This window comes from Euleptes europaea, chromosome 20 (assembly GCF_029931775.1).
Source record: "Euleptes europaea isolate rEulEur1 chromosome 20, rEulEur1.hap1, whole genome shotgun sequence".
In the NCBI taxonomy this organism is placed as follows: Eukaryota; Metazoa; Chordata; class Lepidosauria; order Squamata; family Sphaerodactylidae; genus Euleptes; species Euleptes europaea.
This window is the reverse complement of record NC_079331.1, coordinates 10,497,247-10,518,696: the sequence shown is the minus strand read 5'-3', so window position 1 is coordinate 10,518,696 and position 21,450 is coordinate 10,497,247. Positions and strand designations below refer to the sequence as shown.

General features: G+C 45.2%; 1 protein-coding gene across 1 annotated transcript in view; it reads left to right on the top strand.

The window, feature by feature from the left end:
• CEP152 (centrosomal protein 152) overlaps nt 1-21,450 on the top strand; it is a 40,903-nt gene that overhangs the window by 9,598 nt on the left and 9,855 nt on the right. Inside the window, 15 exon segments of the mRNA XM_056865817.1 lie at nt 2,128-2,267; nt 2,972-3,172; nt 4,928-5,075; nt 7,103-7,194; nt 8,207-8,367; nt 9,087-9,282; nt 11,026-11,154; nt 11,545-11,675; nt 12,314-12,442; nt 12,606-12,741; nt 13,652-13,843; nt 14,007-14,270; nt 16,110-16,241; nt 18,110-18,763; nt 19,899-20,073. Coding sequence (XP_056721795.1) covers nt 2,128-2,267; nt 2,972-3,172; nt 4,928-5,075; nt 7,103-7,194; nt 8,207-8,367; nt 9,087-9,282; nt 11,026-11,154; nt 11,545-11,675; nt 12,314-12,442; nt 12,606-12,741; nt 13,652-13,843; nt 14,007-14,270; nt 16,110-16,241; nt 18,110-18,763; nt 19,899-20,073 — 2,880 coding nt within the window.

Below are 21,450 nucleotides of genomic sequence, written 5' to 3'. Positions count from 1 at the left end.
CCAAGATGCGCTGAGTCATTTCAGGGAAAATGCTCCATGGAGTCGTACGAGCTCCTGCTCGCCTCAACTTTGCACAGCAGGAGACTCTTACCAGCTAGTTTTACAGCCTCGTAAGAGCTATCTGAACATCCTCAGGTACAACGGACGCATTCCTCCTTGGATTACAAAGCTCCACGCTGCACAGCACTTGGAAGCTCTCTTTGGCAGCTGAATTAGACACCTGGACTTGAAATCAGTTGAGTCTCTTAACAACTCCCACCAGTCACGCAAACTATTACTAACTTTTGACTGTCCAGCTATCCCCTCGCTACTTCTTCAGCAGAAGCACTTTCTAAACTCTAAAGGAATTTTTTCCCATCACGGGCATTTTGAGAACACAATACTCCTAATCTGTATGGTGACCCCCAGTTGCTGGGCGATCTGATAAGGCCGGCAATGGGATTTATCATCTCATCTTTTTGCAAGAATCGTCTTATTGAGCAAGTCTGTATACTGCAATGGAGCCGGCCGGATTCAGTTAGCGATGTCCTTTCCAAAGCGAAACAGACAGTACCGGTCTGCAGAGGTGCAGATGTGGGGAGTGAGTCTTGAAAGTGAGTCTTGGGGAGGGGCTGTGGCTCAGCGGTAGAGCATCTGCTTGGCATGCAGAAGGTCCCAGGTTCAATCCCTGACATCTCCAGTTAAAGGGACTAGGCAAGAAGGTGATGTGAATAGACCTCTACCTGAGACCCTGGAGAGGCGCTGCCAGTCTGAGTAGACAATACTGACTTTGATGGACCAAGGGTCTCATTCAATATAAGGCAGGTTCATGGGTTCGAAGACCTAATTCGTTACACTCACTGGTACATGAGGGCTGTAAACTGAAATTCAGCTTGCATCTCCTGTTGGCTCCTTACGTACTTTTGTTTTGGAGTATAGAGAGCATGGTTTGAGAAATAGAGAATGGGGTAGAACTAAACTAGGGGCTGAGCAGTTTACACCAGTGTAGAATGTTCCATGAACACAGCGCGCAAATTGTGACGGGCTCAGCAAATGGACGGGGAGGCCTCAATGTTCTGGCATTGTTGAAACAAAAGCGGTGCAGTGTGAAAACTTCAGAAATGTCCTCCTTCATTCAGAAGGTGTTTTCCCCACATGGAAAGGGCTGCTGTACATGTTGCGCTGGGCTTTTGTCTGGGCCAAAATTGAAAATCCAGAGAAGCTCTTGGCGCCAGTAGTACTGCTACAGAACCTTGTGTGTGTTAAGTGCCATCGCTTCCGACTCATGGCGACCCTATGAATCAACGCCCTCCAAAATGAATTAATCAGAATCTTACTTTAGCACTATTGCAGTGAAATCCTGCCTAATATTTATGGAACAGCACTAGCAGCTAGTGGTTTCCTTCTGCTTACCACTGTTGGGTAACCAACCGATAATATATACGCAGACTTGGCTGAGAGAGGTGGGCTATAAAACTGGGAAATAACACAATTCAGGCAGAGGAGTAAATGGGTAAATGTAAACGTGGCTTATTTTCTAGACGTTTAACATCTTTGTAAGGGACTCGCATTAAAAAATCTTTAGTCTCATTAAACTGTGCAAATCTGGATGCTGAATTTGATTTCTGAGTTTGTTTTTTAATTCGTTTTTTTGGATAAAATGTTGTTTTTCCTCTGCTCCCTGTTAGCCTTTGAATTTGTAAGCATTTCAGTGAGGGCTTGCTGGTTTATTTATATCTGTTCAGTGGTATTTATGTAGTTAAATGGATACTAGTCATGCTGCATACCTATTCTCCCTAGTATCAGAAGAGCATGCCTATTATATTGGGTGCAGTGGAACACAGGCAGGATGGTGCTGCTGCAGTCGTCTTGTTTGTGGCTTCCTAGAGGCCCCTGGTTGGCCACTGTGTGAACAGACTGCTGGACTTGATGGGCCTTGGTCTGATCCAGCAGGGCCTTTCTTATGTTCTTATGTTATGTTCTTAAAACCCAGAAGCACACAAGCAGAATTTGAAACTGTAGATGCCTACTCGGGTGTCTTTTCCTTTTGTAAACAAAAAACCTTTCATTTTGGTGTTTATAGCTTTTCCCCTTAATCGGGTATCATAATGCTTTTTCATACCTTAAATATTTCCTTTGTTTTTAAAGATGAAAAGGATGGCATGTGCCTTAGTCTCCAGGAAAGTCAAAAACTTTATCAAAACAGCAAAGAAAAGGAAGTTCAACTTGAAGGCCAAATAAAAGCTTTCGAAGCGCAAATTCAAACTCTGACTGCCAATGAGGAGAAGGTACTGTAACTGTATTTTAAACTTGTTCTAGAAATTCTTTCGATATTCACTTTCTGAGAGCTTGCAAGCTGGCTTCAAACCATCCATTAAGCTCACTGGAGAACATCTGGTCCACAGTGCAATCCCAAGTAGAGGTGGGTGGGTTTAAAGTGTTGTCAAGTCGCAGCCGGCTTACAGCAACCCAGTAGGGTTTTCAGGGCAAGAGACTAAGAGAGGTGGTTTGCTGACCCTGCTTAGCTTCTGACATCTGCCGAGATCAGGCTAGCCTGAGCTATCCATGTCAGGGCACTTTATAACCCTGATTAGGTTATAATCGTCAGATCAGCAGGTGAATCTTCTGTCTGTCTATCCGTGGTGCCTGCGAGAGAGAATTTGGTCTTGGAGCATGGCATAATTGACATTGCTGGGCGACCCTCACCCTTCAGTCTGGGAAAACATCTTCCTCTACATCCTCCTCCTCCTCCTCTTCTTCCTCTTCCTCCTTTCCCCCCTCTTTTTCTTCCTCTTCCTCCTCTTCTTCGTCGTCTTCTTCTTCCTCCTCCACCTCTGCCTCTGCCTCTCCACACTATGCTGGGGAAATAAAGGAACGGGACTGGGCTTTTTCCCCTTTCCCCTGGCTTCAAGTTGGAACATCTCCATCTTACTGTTGCTACCTGTGTGTCGTAAGCAAATGTGTTATAATTGGGCATACCTTCTTTTGGTAGCTCATCAAGCAAGCCAAGGTAGCAGAGACGGCCATGGAAAGCACTCAGCAGCAGCTCCTGGAACTCCGGCGCTCCGACGCTCTTCAGCGTGCCAGAGAGCAGCACGAGGCCATCGTCACCGGCCTCAAGCAGAAGTACGAAGAGCAGGTCGTGTCTTTGCAGGAGAAACTGGACGCCAGGCTCATGGAGCTTCAGGACCAGGTCAGGCCGGGGCTTATCAGATGAAGATGGTTCTGCGAGGCATGCCTGCTTGCAAAGCTTAGCCTTTGTTATTGGAATGGGCTTCTATGAGAGCCAGTGTGGTGTAGTGGTTAAGAGTGGTGATTTGGTGGGCTCTGATCTGGAGAACCGTGTTTGATTCCCCACTCCTCCACATGAGCGGCAGAGGCTAATCTGGTGAACCGGGTTGGTTTCCCCACTCCTACACATGAAGCCAGCCGGGTGACCCTGGGCTAGTCACACTCTGTCCCACCTACCTCACAGGGTGTCTGTTGTGGGGAAGGGAAGGTGATTGTAAGCCGGTTTGATTCTTCCCTGAGTGGTATAGAAAGTCGGCATATAAAAACCAACTCTTTTGTCTTCGTCGTCTTCTTCGTCTTCTTTTAATAAGAGGTATAAAAAAGCAAACACGTATTACTAAATCAACACTGTGCCTCAGTCAACTCTGGCTGCTGCACAGAATCTGTCATCTCTACCTGAGGTTTCAGATTCAAAGTCTGCAGGAAGAAAGGAAGTATACCATTCTTCTGACCGTGCTAGAATGTTTTGGAGATGGGTGTAATATATATGATCATTATAGAATTATTTCTACAGTAGCGTAAGGGCATAAATGCTCATGAACCTGAAATCCATATTATCTTCTAATAAAGCAGCTGGAAGAACATTGAAACAAGCTATTTTGTTTTTTAAGAAAAGGTCTGGGAAAGGAAAACATAGAATGTGGACAGCAGATGTACTGATAACAGTTAAATATCACTGAAAACAGTATGGCTACAACAATTGTGAACCTTTGCCGCGAGAGAAATGGTTGCTTTTAGGAAATTGGAACCTTTGGAAAAGGCGTTTACTTAGTATAAGCCTTTTCCAGAGGTTCCAGTTTCCTAAAAGCAGCCATTTCTCTCGTGGCAAAGGTTCAGTTTTTTTTAGCCAGGCATAAATATCAGGATGTGGTGAGAGTGTGGGTTGATAATTAGGTAAAACTATAGATTTTTTTTTTTGTCTAAAAGGCTGTGTGAAAAAGAAGTGTGGATGAATATAAAATGAGACGCAGTCCCACAAACTGTGTCCCCTGTGGCCTACATTGTTAATTGTTCTTTATCTCTCTAAGAAGGAGCAAAATTTTGCTTTGCGATCACGTATTGTCTTTGGCTGTGGTTTATGCTCTGCAGTAATCTTGTGTGGCTAATTCCCCAATATTACCTTGCAATTGTATGTCAGAACCGAAAACTTTACTTAAAGAAACAACAATCACCATTATTTATATATGTAGTGATTCTTTAAAAAGGTAAAGGTCCCCTGTGCAATCACCGGGTTGTTTCTGACCCATGGGGTGATGTCACATCCCGACGTTTACTAGGCAGACTTTGTTTTACGGGGTGGCTTGCCAGTGCCTTCCCCAGTCATCTTCCCTTTACCCCCAGCAAGCTGGGTACTCATTTTACCGATCTCGGAAGGATGGAAGGCTGAGTCAACCTTGAGCCGGCTACCTGAAACCAACTTCTGTCGGGATCGAACTCAGGTTGTGAGCAGAGCTTGGACTGCATTACTGCAGCTTACCACTCTGCGCCACGGGGCTCTCGTGGTTCTTTACTGTTATGTTATTCTTTGCTGTCAGAACCTAAAACGTTGCTTAAAGACAAACACCATTTTTATATATGTAGTGATTCTTTGCTGTTGTAGTTACTAAGGCTGTCTGTACACTGACAGACATGTAAGAGCTGTGATGTCTTTTATCAGACAGAACTCTGCTGTCATCTCAGAGCACACCTGAAACAACTTGAAAGAACCCTAGAAGAAAGTAAATTAGAAAAAAATTCAATTATCAACCAGCTCTCAAGAAGCCTAGAAGAAAGCCAGAACCAGTGTGCAAACCTACTGCAAACAGGTTTGTCCTCTTTTGGGGGGGGGGGTACTATTTGCTTGAGAACGTCTTTTGCAGTGCAGTCCCAAGCAGAGTTACACCCTTCTAAGTTCATCAGTGGAGAACTAGCGTGGCGTAGTGGTTAAGAGCGGTAGACTCTAATCTGGAGAACCGGGTTTGGTTCCCCACTCCTTCACATGAGCAGTGGACTCTAATCTGGTGAACCGGGTTGGTTTCCCCATTCTTACACAGGAAGCCTGGTGGGTGACCTTGAGCTAGTCACAGTTCTCTCTGAACTCTCTCAGCCCCACTACCTCACAAAGTGTCTGTTGTGGGGAGAGGAAGGGAAGGTGATTGTACGCCGGTTTGAGTCTCCCTTAAGTGGTAGAGAAAGTCGGCATATAAAAACCAACTTCTTCTTCTTCTTGAAGAGGGATGGGTAGAATGCTATGCAAGAGGAAAGCTTTTAAGTTAATGGTGCATAATATAGCAAAATAAGCGTTGATGCGAGCGTGAAAGGTGATTTTTAAGAGACACGCGGCCTGCCAACATATTCCAGCTGACTATACAAACACTATGAAGTGCTTGTAAGTGATATTAAAAAGGTGGCTGCGTGCATTTAAATATCTTCTTTTTTTATAATAAAAATGTTTCTTCGACAAGCCAGCCTTATTCATCCTGCTGGCCTGGCATGGTTTTGCAGTTTCCTTTCCCTTCTGGCACGCTAAAGAAAAGCAAACATTTGGTATGTCTTACTTGGAATTACTTGACTTTGACCTCCTCCTCCTCCCTTGTAAATGAGAGGACATTAAGCTACCACAGTCTCAAGCATAGAATAACCTTCCACTTAATATGCACCCCAAATGTCCACATCCTCTTCTGTTTAAGTGGTTCTTCTCTGCTTCCGAGCATCTCTGTAAAAGAGAAATCCAGTGTTACTACTTTGTGGTTTCTGGGCGTTCACACCGATCGGGGCTTTGCACCTGTGCAGCGCTTGACTTTGGAAACTTCTAGAACTACAAAAGTAGGCGTGAAAAACCCCTCCCCAAGGAACGTGGAAGGAGCCCCGTGGCGCAGCGTGGTAAGCTGCAGTACTGCAGTCCAAGCTCTGCTCACAACCTGAGTTCATCCCAACAGAAGTCGGTTTCAGGTACCTGGCTCAAGGTTGACTCAGCCTTCCATCCTTCCGAGGCCGGTAAAATGAGTTCCCATCTTGCTGGGGGTAAAGGGAAGATGACTGGGGAAGGCAATGGCAAACCACCCCGTAAACAAAGTCTGCCTAGTAAATGTCGGGATGTGACGTCACCCCATGGGTCAGGAATGACCTGGTATTTGCACAGGGGACCTTTACCTTTTAAGGAACGTGGTGGCGAACTGTGCATGTTCCAGGGGGAGGGGTTTCCCCCTTACTGCTCAGTTCCTTTGCATTCGCTGCAGTGGAAATATCAGAAGTTGCTGCTCCTCCCTCTGGAGCGCGCACAGCTCACCACTGTGTTCCTTGGGGGGAAGGGGCTTTTTGCACCTGTTTTGTAGCTCTGGGAGTTTACAAATGGGAACTCTGTGCAGGCGCAAAGCCCATCGGTGTGAATGCTCAGGTGACCGCTTGAAGATCAGTAGTTACAGGTAAGCAGCCTGGTTTTCTGACGCCCAGGTATATTAGTCAAGCTTACTTGGTGGTGGAGTGGGGCTTTCTTTTTACTAGTTTATTAGTAACACGGCGAACTCTAATCTGGATTTGATTCCCCGCTCCTCCCCGCAGACTCTAAATCTGGTGAACCGGGTTGGTTTCCCCACTCTTACACATGAAGCCTGCTGGGTGACCTTGGGCCGGTCTCCGTTCTCTCCGAACTCTCTCAGCCTCTCCTACCTCACAAGGTGTCTGTTGTGAGGAGAGGAAGGGAAGGAGATTGTAAGGCACTTTGAGACACTTTAAAGGTAGAGAAAAGTGGGGTATAAAAACCAACTCGTCTTCCTCTTCTATCTTCCTTCGTCTTCCATCTTCCTTCTTCTTCCATCTTCCTTCTTGATGAATTCGGGTTCTTCCTTTCCAGGTTTGGTGCAAGAGACCAATCAGTTACGCTTGCAGCTGCAGCAAGCTCAGTCGGCCCAGCTGATAAGTAATGAAATGAACAAGGCTCTACAGGTCGGTTTATTTTCCCGTTAAATATTTTTACAATTGGACTCCCATAGTCGTTGGCTTAGGACGACACGGTCAAATATCTGGATAATTGCACGCGGCCTTATGTACAGGCTCACTCTCTCCAGCTGAGTTCTGCTCAACTTCTGCCGGGCATTTTTCCCCCCTTTAAGGAGTTATATCTGGCCTCCGTGGCATCAAGATTGCTGTCTTAGTGGTAGCCCCAACTTCAGGGTTGGCCCGTTCAGAGGATGTGTGTTAGGTTCCGGAAATTGTGCGAGGCCATTTTTATTTCAGCAGACTTTTTGAAGCTGTCCTAATTCTCTTAGCTCTTCTAACATGAATATGCACATCTGGGATTGGGCTGATATATTAATGAACTCCAGGGCCTGAACTTTGAGTGGTTGGGGCTGTGCCTATGTGGTTTTGGGTCCTGTTGTGCTTGTATGGATTTTTATATTAGTGTGTGAGCCGCATCACATGAACACATGAAGCTGCCTTCTACTGAATCAGACCCTTGGTCCGTCAAAGTCAGTACTGTCTACTCAGACTCGCAGCGGCTCTCCAGGGTCTCAGGCAGGGGTCTTTCACATCACCTACTTGCCTGGTCCCTTCTGCATGCCAAGCAGATGCTCTACCACTGAGCTACAGCACCTCCCATAAAATACAGTTAGAATTGAAGCTGCCTTATACTGAATCAGACCCTTGGTCCATCAAAGTCAGTATTGTCTACTCAGACCGGCAGCGGCTCTCCAGGGTCTCAGGCAGAGGTCTTTCCCATCACCTGCCTGCTTAGTCCCTTTAACTGGAAATGCCGGGGATTGAACCTGGGACCTTCTGCCTGCCAAGCAGAGGCTCTACCCCGAGCCACGGCCCCTCCTGCAAATGCTGGCTCTCCATTGGTATTGTGGCCATCAGAGTTCTGCAACATTGTGTGTTGCAGAAGCAGCATATTATTTTTTAATCTTTATTTTGTTTAGCTGGTTGTTGAAGTTTTGTGTTCACAACTTCTCTCCAGGAAGAACTGAAGGAACTAAAAGATGAAATCGTTCTGTATGAATCTGCTGCAAAACATGGTGTATATCTCGGTAACCTAGGAGGAAAATTAACTGCGGACATGACTGACTCTTACGTGGATTTGGGTATTAAGAAGGCCAACAAGAAAGCCAGACTTCCCAGGTGATTTTTTTTTTAATTAAAAAATATATGCACAAGAAATGTGCTCCAGATCATGTCATCTCCGCATTACCGTACTGCTTGTATCAGGATCATTAATGTCCCTCTTCACATAATTGTGAAATCCCTTTTTGTGAAAATGGGAAAGTGCATTCTAAAAAAGTCACAAATGTTGCCACAGATTTGGGCCATCTGTTCTAGCCAGAGCCGTTTCGTACATGATGTGAAGGCAAACTTGGTTTGTTGCCAAGTTCACACTTGATCGGGGAGTGGCAACTTATCACAGCTTCCTGAACTGCCAAAAGAGACCTTCCTGATTTTAAATCTGTTTACACTGAAGTACACATGAACACATGAAGCTGCCTTATACTGAAATGGACCCTTGGTCCATCAAAGTCAGTATTGTCTACTCAGACCGGCAGCGGCTCTCCAGGGTTTCAGGCAGAGGTCTTTCACATCACTTACTTGCCTAGTCCCTTTAACAGGAGATGCCGGGGATTGAACCTGGGACCTTCTGCATGCCAAGCAGACGCTCTACAAACAACCACAACCCCTCCTCTGTGTTTTGTGAGCCCTTCTTCCTGGCGAGTATATTTGATCGCCTCCTTGGTAAATTACAAAAAAATTCTGGCGCTTCAAAAGTTTGAAAGTTTTTCCCAGTATGTACAGGCTGTTAATGCAACTGGGTCGGTGTGCCTTTCTCTTTTGGTAATGCTCGACAGCAATGCACAGAGTAAAGAAATGGATAAAGAACTCTGTAAAGATGAGATCATCTTGGAGCTGAAGGCAGAAATGGAGCGTTTACTGAACAGTAACAAAACAAAGAGGGACCGGGTATCTCAACTGCAGAATAATCTCAAAGAGTGCCAGAGGACGATAGAAGAGCTGAAGCAGCTGCCGAAAACAAATGGCCAAGAGGTGTGTTGTTGTTAGCATTGTGTGTTCTGTGTTGTTTTAATACAACACAGGGGAAGAAAATCCCCCCCCCACTTCCTCCTCAAATTCTTGGATTGCAAATGAGCCAAATTGCTGTGCTCAGTTAATTATGTTGTGCTCAGTAATGGAAAACAAACTTTTGGAGTAAGCAAGCCAAAACATTTTTTGCCTTGATGCTTTTTTTTTTTAAGTTTACTTGGAAGGAAGGTCCAGTCCTGTCATAGGAATGATTTATTTGCCACTTCTGTGTGATAGTTTCCTTCCTTGCTTGTGTGAATGTTTGAACCTTGGGAAACCACATGGCAGGTGCTGATGTCACGGTTATTCTAGTGCCAACTTTACTTTCCTGTACTTTGAATCTTTTCCAACTCTGCAATTTTGCCCTCTCTCCTTCATGTCATGTTTTTAAATACCGTTTTGCATGCCGTGACAGATAAATGAACACATGAAGCTGCCTTCTACTGAATCAGACCCTTGGTCCATCAAAGTCAGAGGCAGCAGCTCTCCAGGGTCTCAGGCTGAGGTTCTTTCACATCACCTTTTCATCAGGTCCCTTTACCTGGAGATGCCTGGGATTGAACCTGGGGCCTTCTGCATGCCAAGCAGATGCACTACCACTGAGCCACGGCCCTTCTCCATGGCTCTCCAGGGTCTCAGGAAGGGGTCTTTCGCATCACCTACTTGCCTAATCCCTTTAACTGGAGATGTTGGGGATTGAACCTGGGGCCTTCTGCATGTCAAGCGGATGCTTTGCCACTGAGCCACCGCCCCTCCCCAAGTCCAGGCACACACTCTTGGGATAGTGTGTGTTTGACTGTTGTGTGGTATGCTCTTGGAAACTAGGTGGCGTTCTCTCTTCCGCTAAAAAATAAACTTAATTGGAACAAGCCAGCTAAAGCGGTTTTGTGTAGAATATTATAACATTGTCCGATACTAACTGTGCTTGATTGTAAGATCCTGCATTTAGACTGCATTTTGGTCATTGGTGCTGTGCGTGTTAGAGGTAATAGCATGGCGGTAGCAGTTGAGTTCATCAAGAGAAAGAAAATTATGTTGGAGCTGGGTGGTTTGATTGCATGGCTTTGCTCGGTCCAAAATGTTACCTGTTTAGCTTTTGGAAGGTGTTGTGCTGTGTTGCCTATGCCCTGAGGATGCTTTGACCTAGTACAAGTGGCATGTGTTTAAGAGGGTTCAAAATAGCTACTCATACAGTCAAGTAATGCTTCCGGCAGCTTCTTTGCACAAAGAGCTTGCTGCAAGCTGAGAGCTGCCACCGCGAGCCCTGTATTTATCTCTGTCTTTCTCGTCTGTTTGGGTTCTGGGCAGGGACTGTGTCATCTGGATGACTAATCGTCAAGCCAGCGTGGCGTAGTGGTTAAGAGCAGCGGACTCTGGAGAACCGAGTTTGATTCCCTGCTCCTCCACATGAGCAGCGGACTCTAATCTGGTGAACCGGGTTGGTTTCCCCACTCGTACACATGAAGCCTGCTGGGTGACCTTAGGCCAGTCACAGTTCTGTCCAGGCTCTCTCAGCCCCACCTACCGCACAAGGTGTCTGTTGTGGGGAGAGGAAGGGAAGGTGATTGTAAGCTGCTTTGAGGCTCCTTAAAGGTAGAGAAAAAGTGTGGGATAAAAAACTCAACTCTTCTTCTAATGCAGCAAAGACCTGTTTTGTAGTACTAATAGTCGCCTGGGCTTAATCTCTTTTTGGTGTGCTTTTGATAGCCCAAAGGAAGAAATACAGAAAGTCCCTCAGATGTCTTACAGTCCAATATATCTGCTAGTGAAAACAGTCTTAAAGAAGACATTCTGAGGCTCGGGAAGGAAAACCAGGTTTTAAAGCAAGAGATCGAGGTAGGTGTTAAATGCGTTCTCATTTTCATTGGCTGGGTTGGGGGGAACGACACAAGGATGCCGCTGAAAGGGGCATCCCTGCGTCAGGTTGCCTTCTTAACCCAATTTAATTTATTACGGTCATTGACCAGCAAAGCAGATGCCCATAACACGTAGGAAAACAACCCTGTGATGTCACTTGCACTGTGTAATTTTACTGTCCATATAATTTGACTGCCATTGGCATGGGTGAGGATAGCGTTCTACATGTTATAGGGGAGGGGGGAAGAGCTTGGCTCAAGAATGCCATTTTTGGATGCCCTGAGGGTGCCGTGCTGAGGTTTTACAAATGGATCTTGCTTTTGGGAAAGAAACCACAGCCATCTTTGACTCTGACTTCTGTTTGAACAGAGCTGGCGTGCACACATTCAGGAACTTGAAGAAAACGAGGAAAATCTGAAAAAAGTAAATCAGGACCTTTGTAGTCAAATGAGGCAGATGGTTCAGGACTTTGATCGCGATAAACAAGAAACCATTGACAGGTGAGCTACAGTGTGGGATGGGGAGTGAAATGAATATGCCCTGTCTTTGTAAAGGCCACTGTCTGCTTCCCACCCACCCAGTAAAACAGAGGCAGATAATTTGGGGGCAACTTTCTGTGCGCAGATTCAGATTCACTATCAAGCCATGGTTTGGGTTTGAAATGAGTGAGCTGTAGAATGCTTGAAGTAATATACCCATCCGGTGATTTAAGTATCTCATCTACTGAGGTGCTTTCCTTAAGTGTCCCTTTAATAAGGAAGCTAGACTAAAGTTCATAGTTCCCTCATTTAAAAAAACTACTGCTAACTCTGAAGAGGGAAAAACCAAGTACTTACTTTGGGAGGGGGATGCCTCAGTCACAAAGCAGGTTGCTAAATTTTGTGCATTCATTTGTAAGATCCGCTCATAGAGTGGGCCTCGGAAACTTAAATGAATATTAATCTTTTAACTTCTCGCTGTGTAAGGAACTTTATATTATTATGAGTATGCCAGGTGCCTTATAATTTTGTATTTTATAAGAGTATATATTTATTGTCTGGCTGGTGCCGTATCAATAAACATTTACATCTACCGAAAGGGTACCTTGCCCATCGGTCCAGAGGTAGATTTTGTTTTAAAACTTGTCTCCCGGCTGTAGGTACGAGAGAACCTATCGGCAGCATTATGAAGACATGAAGAAAAAGTATTGCGAAGAGCTCACAGAAGAGCATGCTGCAGAAAAAGAAAAACTCACCCGCGCTTACGACGAGAACATCGCGCGGCTGAAGTGAGATTATTTTTGCCCTGCTAAATAAGACTGGTCTTGTTTTTGGCTGGCCTTATTAGTCTGGCCTTATTAGAAAGACTTATAAGACTGGCCTTATTAGAAAAGAGAGCTTTTTTGTTGCTTTTTTAAAAAAAACCATCTGCTTCCCCTCTTGTCACTGCAGAGTTGAAATTGATGAGCTGAATGAAGAGATACTGACAGTAAAGGAATGTTACATTGCAGTCTGCAGGGAGAAGGACGAACAGGAGGCTGCTCTGAAGGGAATGTTTGAACGAGAGCAACAGCTAAAGGAAGAGAACGTGAGTACAACCAGAAAAAAAAATAGTTCCTGCAGAAATAATTGCAAAAAAACAAACAAAAGAACTGCCATACTAGAGATTGGTTCAAAGATGAACCAGACTTATCACCTTGTTTTTATTTATTTGCTACCAACCTCAGTCTCAATTCAATTCTTTATTTTTACGGTCATTTGGCCAAAAATGTAGAATACGTCTAATCAGAAGTAACATAAATTTGTAATAAAAACAATATCAGTCAGTCAAAGAGTCCACACAATTAAAATATTCAATAAAATCCCATATGTAAAAAGACAGATAAACTAGCTTCTTAAATATTTATCAGATCTTTCTATTTTTAAATTGCATCCTTTCGGGCCTTATATATGGCAACACAAAATTTGGCCACACATCTGGAAGCTTGTAGGTTACTATCTTCCAGTAGTCGTTGGATACAAATTTTATCAGGTAGCCCTATATTATTTCTTAAAATTTATTGAATAGTCTTAGATCTTAACTCATGATGGAGAGGGCAGTCTCAGTTTCTTCACCATTGCACAGGCAGGCTCCCTCGGAAAGGAGTTTTTTTAATATCTGCCTTCTAGGATGGCCGATGGCGGAGCTCCACATCTGGCTAACATGAAAGCCCTTCTAAATTTGTTCACCTCCGATGTCATCAGATACAGGGCTGCCGTCATCAGGTGTCTGAACTTCTGTGAGGCTATGAAACCAGGCGACCTTGCGAGGTCATGCCACAGTCTCCTATTTAGACGATGGAGGTGCCATTTTCGACCAGGTCAGTTCCGAGGCCTTAACCCACACTGCCTCGTTCTGTGCCAAAGAATCGAATCCGCCAGTCCAGAAGATGAGCCCCGAGGGCTTCTTGTTGTCCAAATGCATTGCTTGAGCTGTCTCGTTAAATTTTTTTGCCCAGTTCAAGAAACAGCTGCTGGAGGAAAAAGAGAAATCCTTGAACAGCTTAAGGTCTGAGCTAGAAGAAGCATTCAAGAATTCTGCCCTGGCAGCCAAGGCCCAGTGGCAGGAAGAAAAAGAAGACGACATCAAATGGCGCGTTGAGAAGGAAGTGGAGAGAGCCAAAGCATGTTGGGAGACAGAAAGGAAAGAGGTGTGCAGGGGAAGGGAAGCCACTACCCCCCTCCCCTGCGGATCTGGAGAATCGGGTTCGATTCCCCACTCCTCCACATGAGCTGCTAGAGCAACAGATCTGCACGATTTACCTCTGTTTGTGCACAACCTCCCTTTGAAAAATAGTCTTCTGTTTCATATAGACCATAGACCAAGCTATTCGGAAAGTGGAACAAGAGTGGCAGCGTAGACTAGACCGAGCTGCGGAAGAAAGCAAGAGAACGGTTGCGGAACTCAAAGACTGCTGCAGCCAGACACAGTCGGTGACCATCGCGGATGAAGCACTGAGCCAGCTGTTGGCGGAGGAAGTTGAGAAGCAAACACTGACCTTGCAGGAGACACTGAATGAAAAGGCCTTGAGACAATGTGAAGCAAGTTTGGGAATGGGGCATCACGATACCCGCCAGGTAATAAGCAGATGCATGGCCTTGTGTTTGAGCAGCGTCCAAATATGGCCAGAGTGCGTTCAAGACCAATCAAAGTTGGGATAATACGTCATTGCATGTCTTGGGTATTACTAACAATCCTAGGGGTCTTCCATGGAGATAGATCACGATGGTTAGCCGTGTTAGTCTATTTGTAAAGGTCCCCTGTGCAAGCACCAGGTCATTCCTGACCCATGGGGTGACATCACATCCTGACATTTACTAGGCAGACTATGTTTACGGGGTGGTTTGCCAGTGCCTTCCCCAGTCATCTCCCCCTTACCCCCAGCAAGCTGGGTACTCATTTTACTGACCTCAGAAGGATGGAAGGCTGAGTCAACCTTCAGCCCGGTACCTGAAACTGACTCCCGTCAGGATCGAACTCAGGTCCTGAGCAGAGCTTTTGACCACAGTCCTGCAGCTTACCACTCTGCGCCACAGGGCTCTTTTAGTCTATCTGTACCAGTAGAAAAGTACCTGAAGAAGTGAGCTGTGACTCACGAAAGCTCACACCCTACCAGAACTTTTGTTAGTCTTTAAGATGCTACTGGACTCTTGCTCTTTTCTAATCCTAGGAGTGCAATCCTAAGAATATTTTCTGGGGAGTAAACTCCACTGAATAGACCTGAGTAGGATTGCTCTCTAGGATTAAATAAGGTGCAAACTAGGCTACGTACGAGTAACAAATTTTAACAGTAAGGGTCCCCCCACCCCCGTTGTGCTCAGTTCTTCAAGAGGCACCTGAATTTCTGCACTTTTAATACCTCATTCCGAGCTATCAGGGGATATAGAAACTTCAAAACATGTCTTGATCCGCTGCTCATTCTACCAAGAAGTCCGCACAAGGTTTCTTTCCCCTTTGCCAAACCCTTGCCCTGACCAATCATAGAGTTGGAAGGGACCACCAGGGTCATCTAGTCCAACCCTTCACAATGCAGGAAATTAACAACTACCTCCCCCCACATCCCCAGTGACCCCAACCCTCCCCCCGCCATGCTGGATCCCACAATCAAAGCACTCCCGACAGATGGCCATCTAGCCTCGGCTTAAAGACCTCCAAAGACGGGGACTCCACCACCCTCCAAGGCAGCACATTCCACCGTCAAACAGCCCTCACTGTCAGAAAGTTCTTCCTAATGTTTAGGTGGAATCGCTTTTCTATTAGTTTAAACCAGATGAGTTTCTGGCTAAGAAGCTCTTTTAACTGATGAAAAATCACAGTTTACGCTCTTGACTGCTAAATTCTGTGCTGCAGCTATTAAAATACGTCATACCCTGACAGGATAAGAGTAACAGAAATACTTTTATTACTCAAAATATTAAGGGGGTCACACCAAGTTTATACGATGTTTATATAAATTTTACTCACACACGTAATATGTAATTTTTAGGCTTAGATTATTTGTAGTAGCTGTTGTTGTGGTTTTCTTATCTGTTGTGGCTGTTGTTGTTTGCTTATTTTGGTTGTTTGTTTTTGCTGGTCAGTGACCGTATTATTATTATTTTATTGTTTTTTATTATTTTATTATTATTATTCCGAGCTGAACACTTTGTGATCTCATGCAACAAGCCACTTATCCAGCTCTTAATGTCTGATGGGGCAATCCTGTAGGCAAGTAAAACAGCTTAAAATCCCATTGACATCAGTGAGGTTTAAATTAACTTGCAGGATTTGCAGCCTGAAATAGTAGGGGGGGGGGAAACAACCCCAAAAAACGTACCTTACCGTTGCATTGAATGAGCTGGATTTTGAAGCCCTGCTTCTAGTCTTACCGCGGTCGAAGTGCCCATCTTTCTTTACTATCGTGTAACCTTCTCTAGGTGGAACTGGCCCTGACCAAGGCTCGTGCCAGGTGGCTGCGGGAACTGACTGAGCTGGAGGAGTATAAAACTCACCTGAAAGCGGCTCAGGAGAAATGGGAGAAGGACCACGAAGTCAACACCGCCAAACAGGTAGCAGAGAGCAAGCCGATTCTGGCAGAAGAAGACTTTTTTTTTTTTAAGTTTCATTCCTCACAGCTTGATATGCAGTTCTGATAATAGCGAGCAGATGTTGGGACCCACCAAAACAGAATCCCACCTAACCCCTCCATATTCTTCAACTTAAAGATTTGATTTTCTTTTTTGAAGAGCCATATTTGGTCTGTACTTGAGTAGGATAGAATATAGCCGATCAAAGGGCAGAAACATTGAGGTGCCCCTGCTGGTATTTTAAAATGGTTTCATATTATAATGCTGCCTGGTTTATCCAGATTGCTGGTCTATCAGACAGGCTCAAAAGCTTTGATCTCTCCACTTCGTCTGCCCCCCCCCCCTTCGTTCCATTTTTACGTGAACATTTTCTTCCCTGCCCCTAACACGCATTTCAGTTCTGGAGCTATCTAGGTTTAGCCATTTTGTCTGCTCTGATGTTAAAAAGTACAAGGACGCTTCATTTTTTAAAATTGCGCTTTACTTTATTGCGCTGAAGCGGGTCGTGCTGTTCAAATGACAGGCTCTTCGAATGTTTCACTTACTGAGAAGTGAAGGGATCTTATTCAGCCAGTCATCGAGTAAGCAGGACTCAACAACTTTACCTACTTTTAAAAAGCAAGTCTTTTTATTGAAATTATTGAAAAAGCAAGTCTTTTTATTGAAATACTTCTAGTAAAATATATGTAAATGCAGATTATTAAGTCTTTAACACTTCTATAAAAACTCTTGTAAAAATACAATGTATGTATTACAATGTATGCAGTAGAAGCAATGTATGCAGTAAAAGCAAACAAGTCTTACATACTATTCAGTTTCAAAATCCAACTTATAAAATATAACAGTCAAATTATTCTGATTCAGTTCAAAGTATCTAATAGTGTGTTTTTGAGCAAGTCTTTTGGCACCATTTCCCCAACAGCACTTGCTCAGTTTGTGTCTCTGTGTCTCATTTTGGTAATTCTCACAATACTGCAAACTTTTTTATTGTTGTTACAGTACGTTTTTGGGACGTAATGCTGTTGCACACTTAATAGACTAGAGCAGGGGTGTCGAACTCAATTGTTACGAGGGCCGGATATGACATAAATGTCACTTGGTCGGGCTGGGCCATGCCTCAACAGCCCAGATCGAGAGTGGGGAGGGTGGCTGCCTAGGCTGGCTCTTGGGCCGGATAAGAGCTCTCAAGGGGCCGGATTTGGCCCCTGGGCCTTATGTTTGACACCCCTGGACTAGAGTATAGCGTAAACGTAAATTTTATATGCACTGGGCAACAACAACAAAAGTGTGACTCACTTTATTGCGGTAAACCTGCAATATCTCAGAGGTATGCTTATAACCTTCATGAGACAACAAGAGTCACTGGAAAAGACAGTCATGCTAGGAAAAGTTGAGGGTAGCAGGAAAAGAGGAAGACCCAACAAGAGATGGATTGACTCAATAAAGGAAGCCACAGCCTTCAACTTGCAAGATCTGAGCAAGGCTGTCAAAGATAGGACATTTTGGAGGACTTTCATTCATAGGGTCGCCATGAGTCGGTAGTGACTTGACGGCACTTAACACACATGCTTATAACCACCGTTTTGCTTCTAGCTATGATTTGGCACAAACTGCCGTTAATGAACGCTCGTTATGTCTTTATTGGCAGTTACTGAAAGGTGGGAGAGTTCAAGAGGCGTGCAAAAGGGGGGGGAGAGGGGGGAGCACACAAACCTTTGGGGCTTCCGATAACTGAAACATCCTTACGTCTGCATCAAGGCACTGTGCGCTAACCTCTCATATCTGGAGCAAAAGTCCAGAGAAATCTCTAGGGAGGTGCTGATAGCCTTGTTATGTGTTGCATTCTTTAGGTATCTCTGGCTCTTTCAGCGGCAGAAGAGAAATGGAAGAAGGAACTTGAGAACAGTGACCAAACTAGAGTGAGGACTAAAGAGCTGGAAGAGAAGATCCTTTCCTTTCAACGAGAGCTGGAGCGCAAGGAAGAAGAAATCCCCGCCATCGTCAAAGCGGAACTGGCGAAAGCCCGGACTCTGTGGAACAAGGAGAAGCAAGAGGAGGTCCTCGCCATCCAGGAACAAAATGAAAAAGATTACCACGCCTTTTTACAAGACCACCAGAATAAAATCAGCGAGTTGCTGGCCAAGGCCAAGGAGGACTTTGCGAAGCAGAAGAAGGAGCTGCTGGAGCAAAAAGAGGCAGACCTGAAGGTGTGCGTGGAGAGGAAGCAGCAAGAATGGGCCGTCCAGGAAGCCAGGAGATTCCAAAACGAAGTCCGCCAGTACGAAGACAGGGCTCTGGTCCAGGTGGAACTCTTGTTAGACGAAATGCACAAGGATTTGGTTAGATGTGCGGGGGATATGCCCGCTTGGCAAGCCCAGTGGCGAACGGCTCCCCATGTTCAGCTCAACCTCCGGTTCAAAGACAGACTGATGCTGTGTCTGCAGAAGGCGTATACGAACGCTGTCTGTGCCATCCTAGAAAAAGCCAAGCCAAAGGGGAGCCAGGTAATGTCTCTGAGGTTTTAGATGAGAACACATGGATGGGAGCAAGGTCGTTCTTGGATACCCGCCGCTTTCAGCCAGCATGGTATAGTGGTTAAGAGCAGTGGCTTGGAGTGGTGGACTCTGATCTGGAGATCTGGGTTTGATCCCCCACTCCTCCACATGAGTGGCGGAGGCTAATCTGGAGAACCATGTTTGATTCACCACTCCTACACATGAAGCCTGCTGGGTGACCTTGGGCTAGTCGCAGCTCTCATAGAGAGAGCAATTTTGTACACTGGAAATTGATACAGAAATTTAATCTTAATATCATGTATCCAACCGACAGTTAACTTCACAGAGCGGGCATTTCCTAATTCCCCCTCCTGCCGTTGCTTACTGAAACCTTCCAAATTTTGTTGCTGGGGGGGCGGGGGACGACCCACCAGAACAGCATAGAGGGCCGACTGTAGTGGGAAAGGAGAATCAGTGGGCAGTCACCCCCACCTTCCGCACATGGAAATGGTATTGAACACATAAAGCTTCCTTATACTGAACCAGACCCTTGGTCCATCAAAGTCAGTATTGTCTACTGAGACTGGCAGCGGCTCTCCAGGGTCTCAGGCAGGAGTCTTTCACATCACATACCTAGTCCCTTTAACTGGAGATGCCGGGGATTGAACCTGGGGCCTTCTGCATGCCAAGCAGATGCTCTACCACTGAGCCATGGCCCCTCTCCATGGCTCTCCAGGGTCTCAGGTAGGGGTCTTTCACATCACCTACTTGCCTAGCCCCTTTAACAGGAGATGCCAGGAATTGAACCTGGGACCTTCTGCATGCCAAGCAGATGCTCTACCACTGAGCCATGGCCCCTCTCCATGGCTCTCCAGGGTCTCAGGTAGGGGTCTTTCACATCACCTACTTGCCTAGCCCCTTTAACTGGAGATGTTGGGGATTGAACCTGGGACCTTCTGCATGCCAAGCAGATGCTCTACCACTGAGCCATGGCCCCTCCAAACAGTTATTCTGTTGGAAGAACTGTGTGGTTGGATAGAGGCCAGTTATTTTCGGTTTCCCCTTCCTCTTTTTTAATAATTTGTTTGAAAAGGTTAGCGGGCTGTCTTCTGTGTTGAAATAAACTCACAGTGCAAATTTACAGATACCTGAGGATTCAGACTGTGATTTCAAAGATTCAGCATGCCCTGGCTTGCAGAGCGGCGAAGGAGAGACGGGGGACAAAGCGAGGCCCTCCACGTACGATGTGGGAGAGCAAGCAGAGCAGAGAAGAAGATTATGGAAACCGCCGTCTCTTCAGGAGACTGAAACGGACAAAGGTACATCTTTTGTACAGCTTCTGATCCAATTGGTTTTGTATATCATGTAAAATGTAACTTTAGGTATGTGTTGTTGTTGTTTTTAATACTGGAAATTTTGGGGATTTCTCTATATCTCTTGTTTTATTTATTTATTTAATAAATTTCTAACCCACCCTCCCCGACCAAGGCCAGGCTCAGGGTGGGTAACTGCTCTACTAGGTTGATAACTGCGCACATGGTATATGAGAGACATATACAAACCAGTAGTACAACTAGAACCATTCAGACCAGATGTTTGAGTAATTGGTAATAGATTTTACAACCTTTACACATGCCTGGTTTGATTTGAACTTTTGTGTGTGTGTGTATGTATGTATTTATTTCTGTAAACGTGTGCAGGCTTAACATGGGTTAACATTAACCACCGATGAAGGCCCAATCGGCCAAAATGCGTTTGGGATGTGGTTACAGATATCAACCCCAGGAAATGCCAATGTGCTATTTTAATGCTTTTAAATATTTTTAACCTTTACATAGCGCTTCAAATAAATTATATTTTCAGTATTTATATATATTTATATATATTTTCTTTCTACCCAACCTTGGGTACCCAGCTTCAGGGCGGGTAACAACATTAAAATGACAGATGTTCCATATAACGATAAAACATCTAAAACCATAAGTGTGTGTGTGTATGTAAAGTGCCGTCAAGTTGCAGCCGACTTATGGCGACCCCTTTTGGGGTTTTCATGGCAAGAGACCAACAGAGGTGGTTTGCCAGTGCCTTCCTCTGCACAGCAACCCTGGTATTCTTTGGTGGTCTCTCATCCAAATACTAACCAGGGCTGACCCTTGTTAGCTTCTGAGATCTGATGAGATCAGGCTAGCCTGGGCCATCCAGGTCAGGGCCAAACCATAAATACAATCTCATAAATTATTTTTGTTTAAAATGGCTGCCATTTAATACAATTCCCTCTGCAGCATAATAAGGGCTGGCAACAAGTTGGAACCAAGTCAGCAACCCCCCCCCCCCATGGCATCAGTTGTAAAAGTGGGGAGGGGGAGGAGTAGGCAAGCTGCTATCCTACTGCCCTTGTACAAATCTATGGAGAGACCAGACTTGGAATACTGTGTACTGTTCTGGTCACCACACCTAAAAAAAGGATACTGCAGAGCTTGAGAAGGTTCAGAAAAGAACAACCAAAATGATCAGGGGGCTAGAGCAACTGCCCTATGAGGAGCTGTCAAAACACTTAGGGCTGTTTAGCTTGGAAAGAAGGAGGTTAAGGGGAGACATGATAGAGGTCTATAAAATTATGCATGGTGTGGAGAGAGTGGACAGGGAGAAGACTTTCTCCCTCTCTCATAATACTAGAATGCGGGGTCATCTGCTGA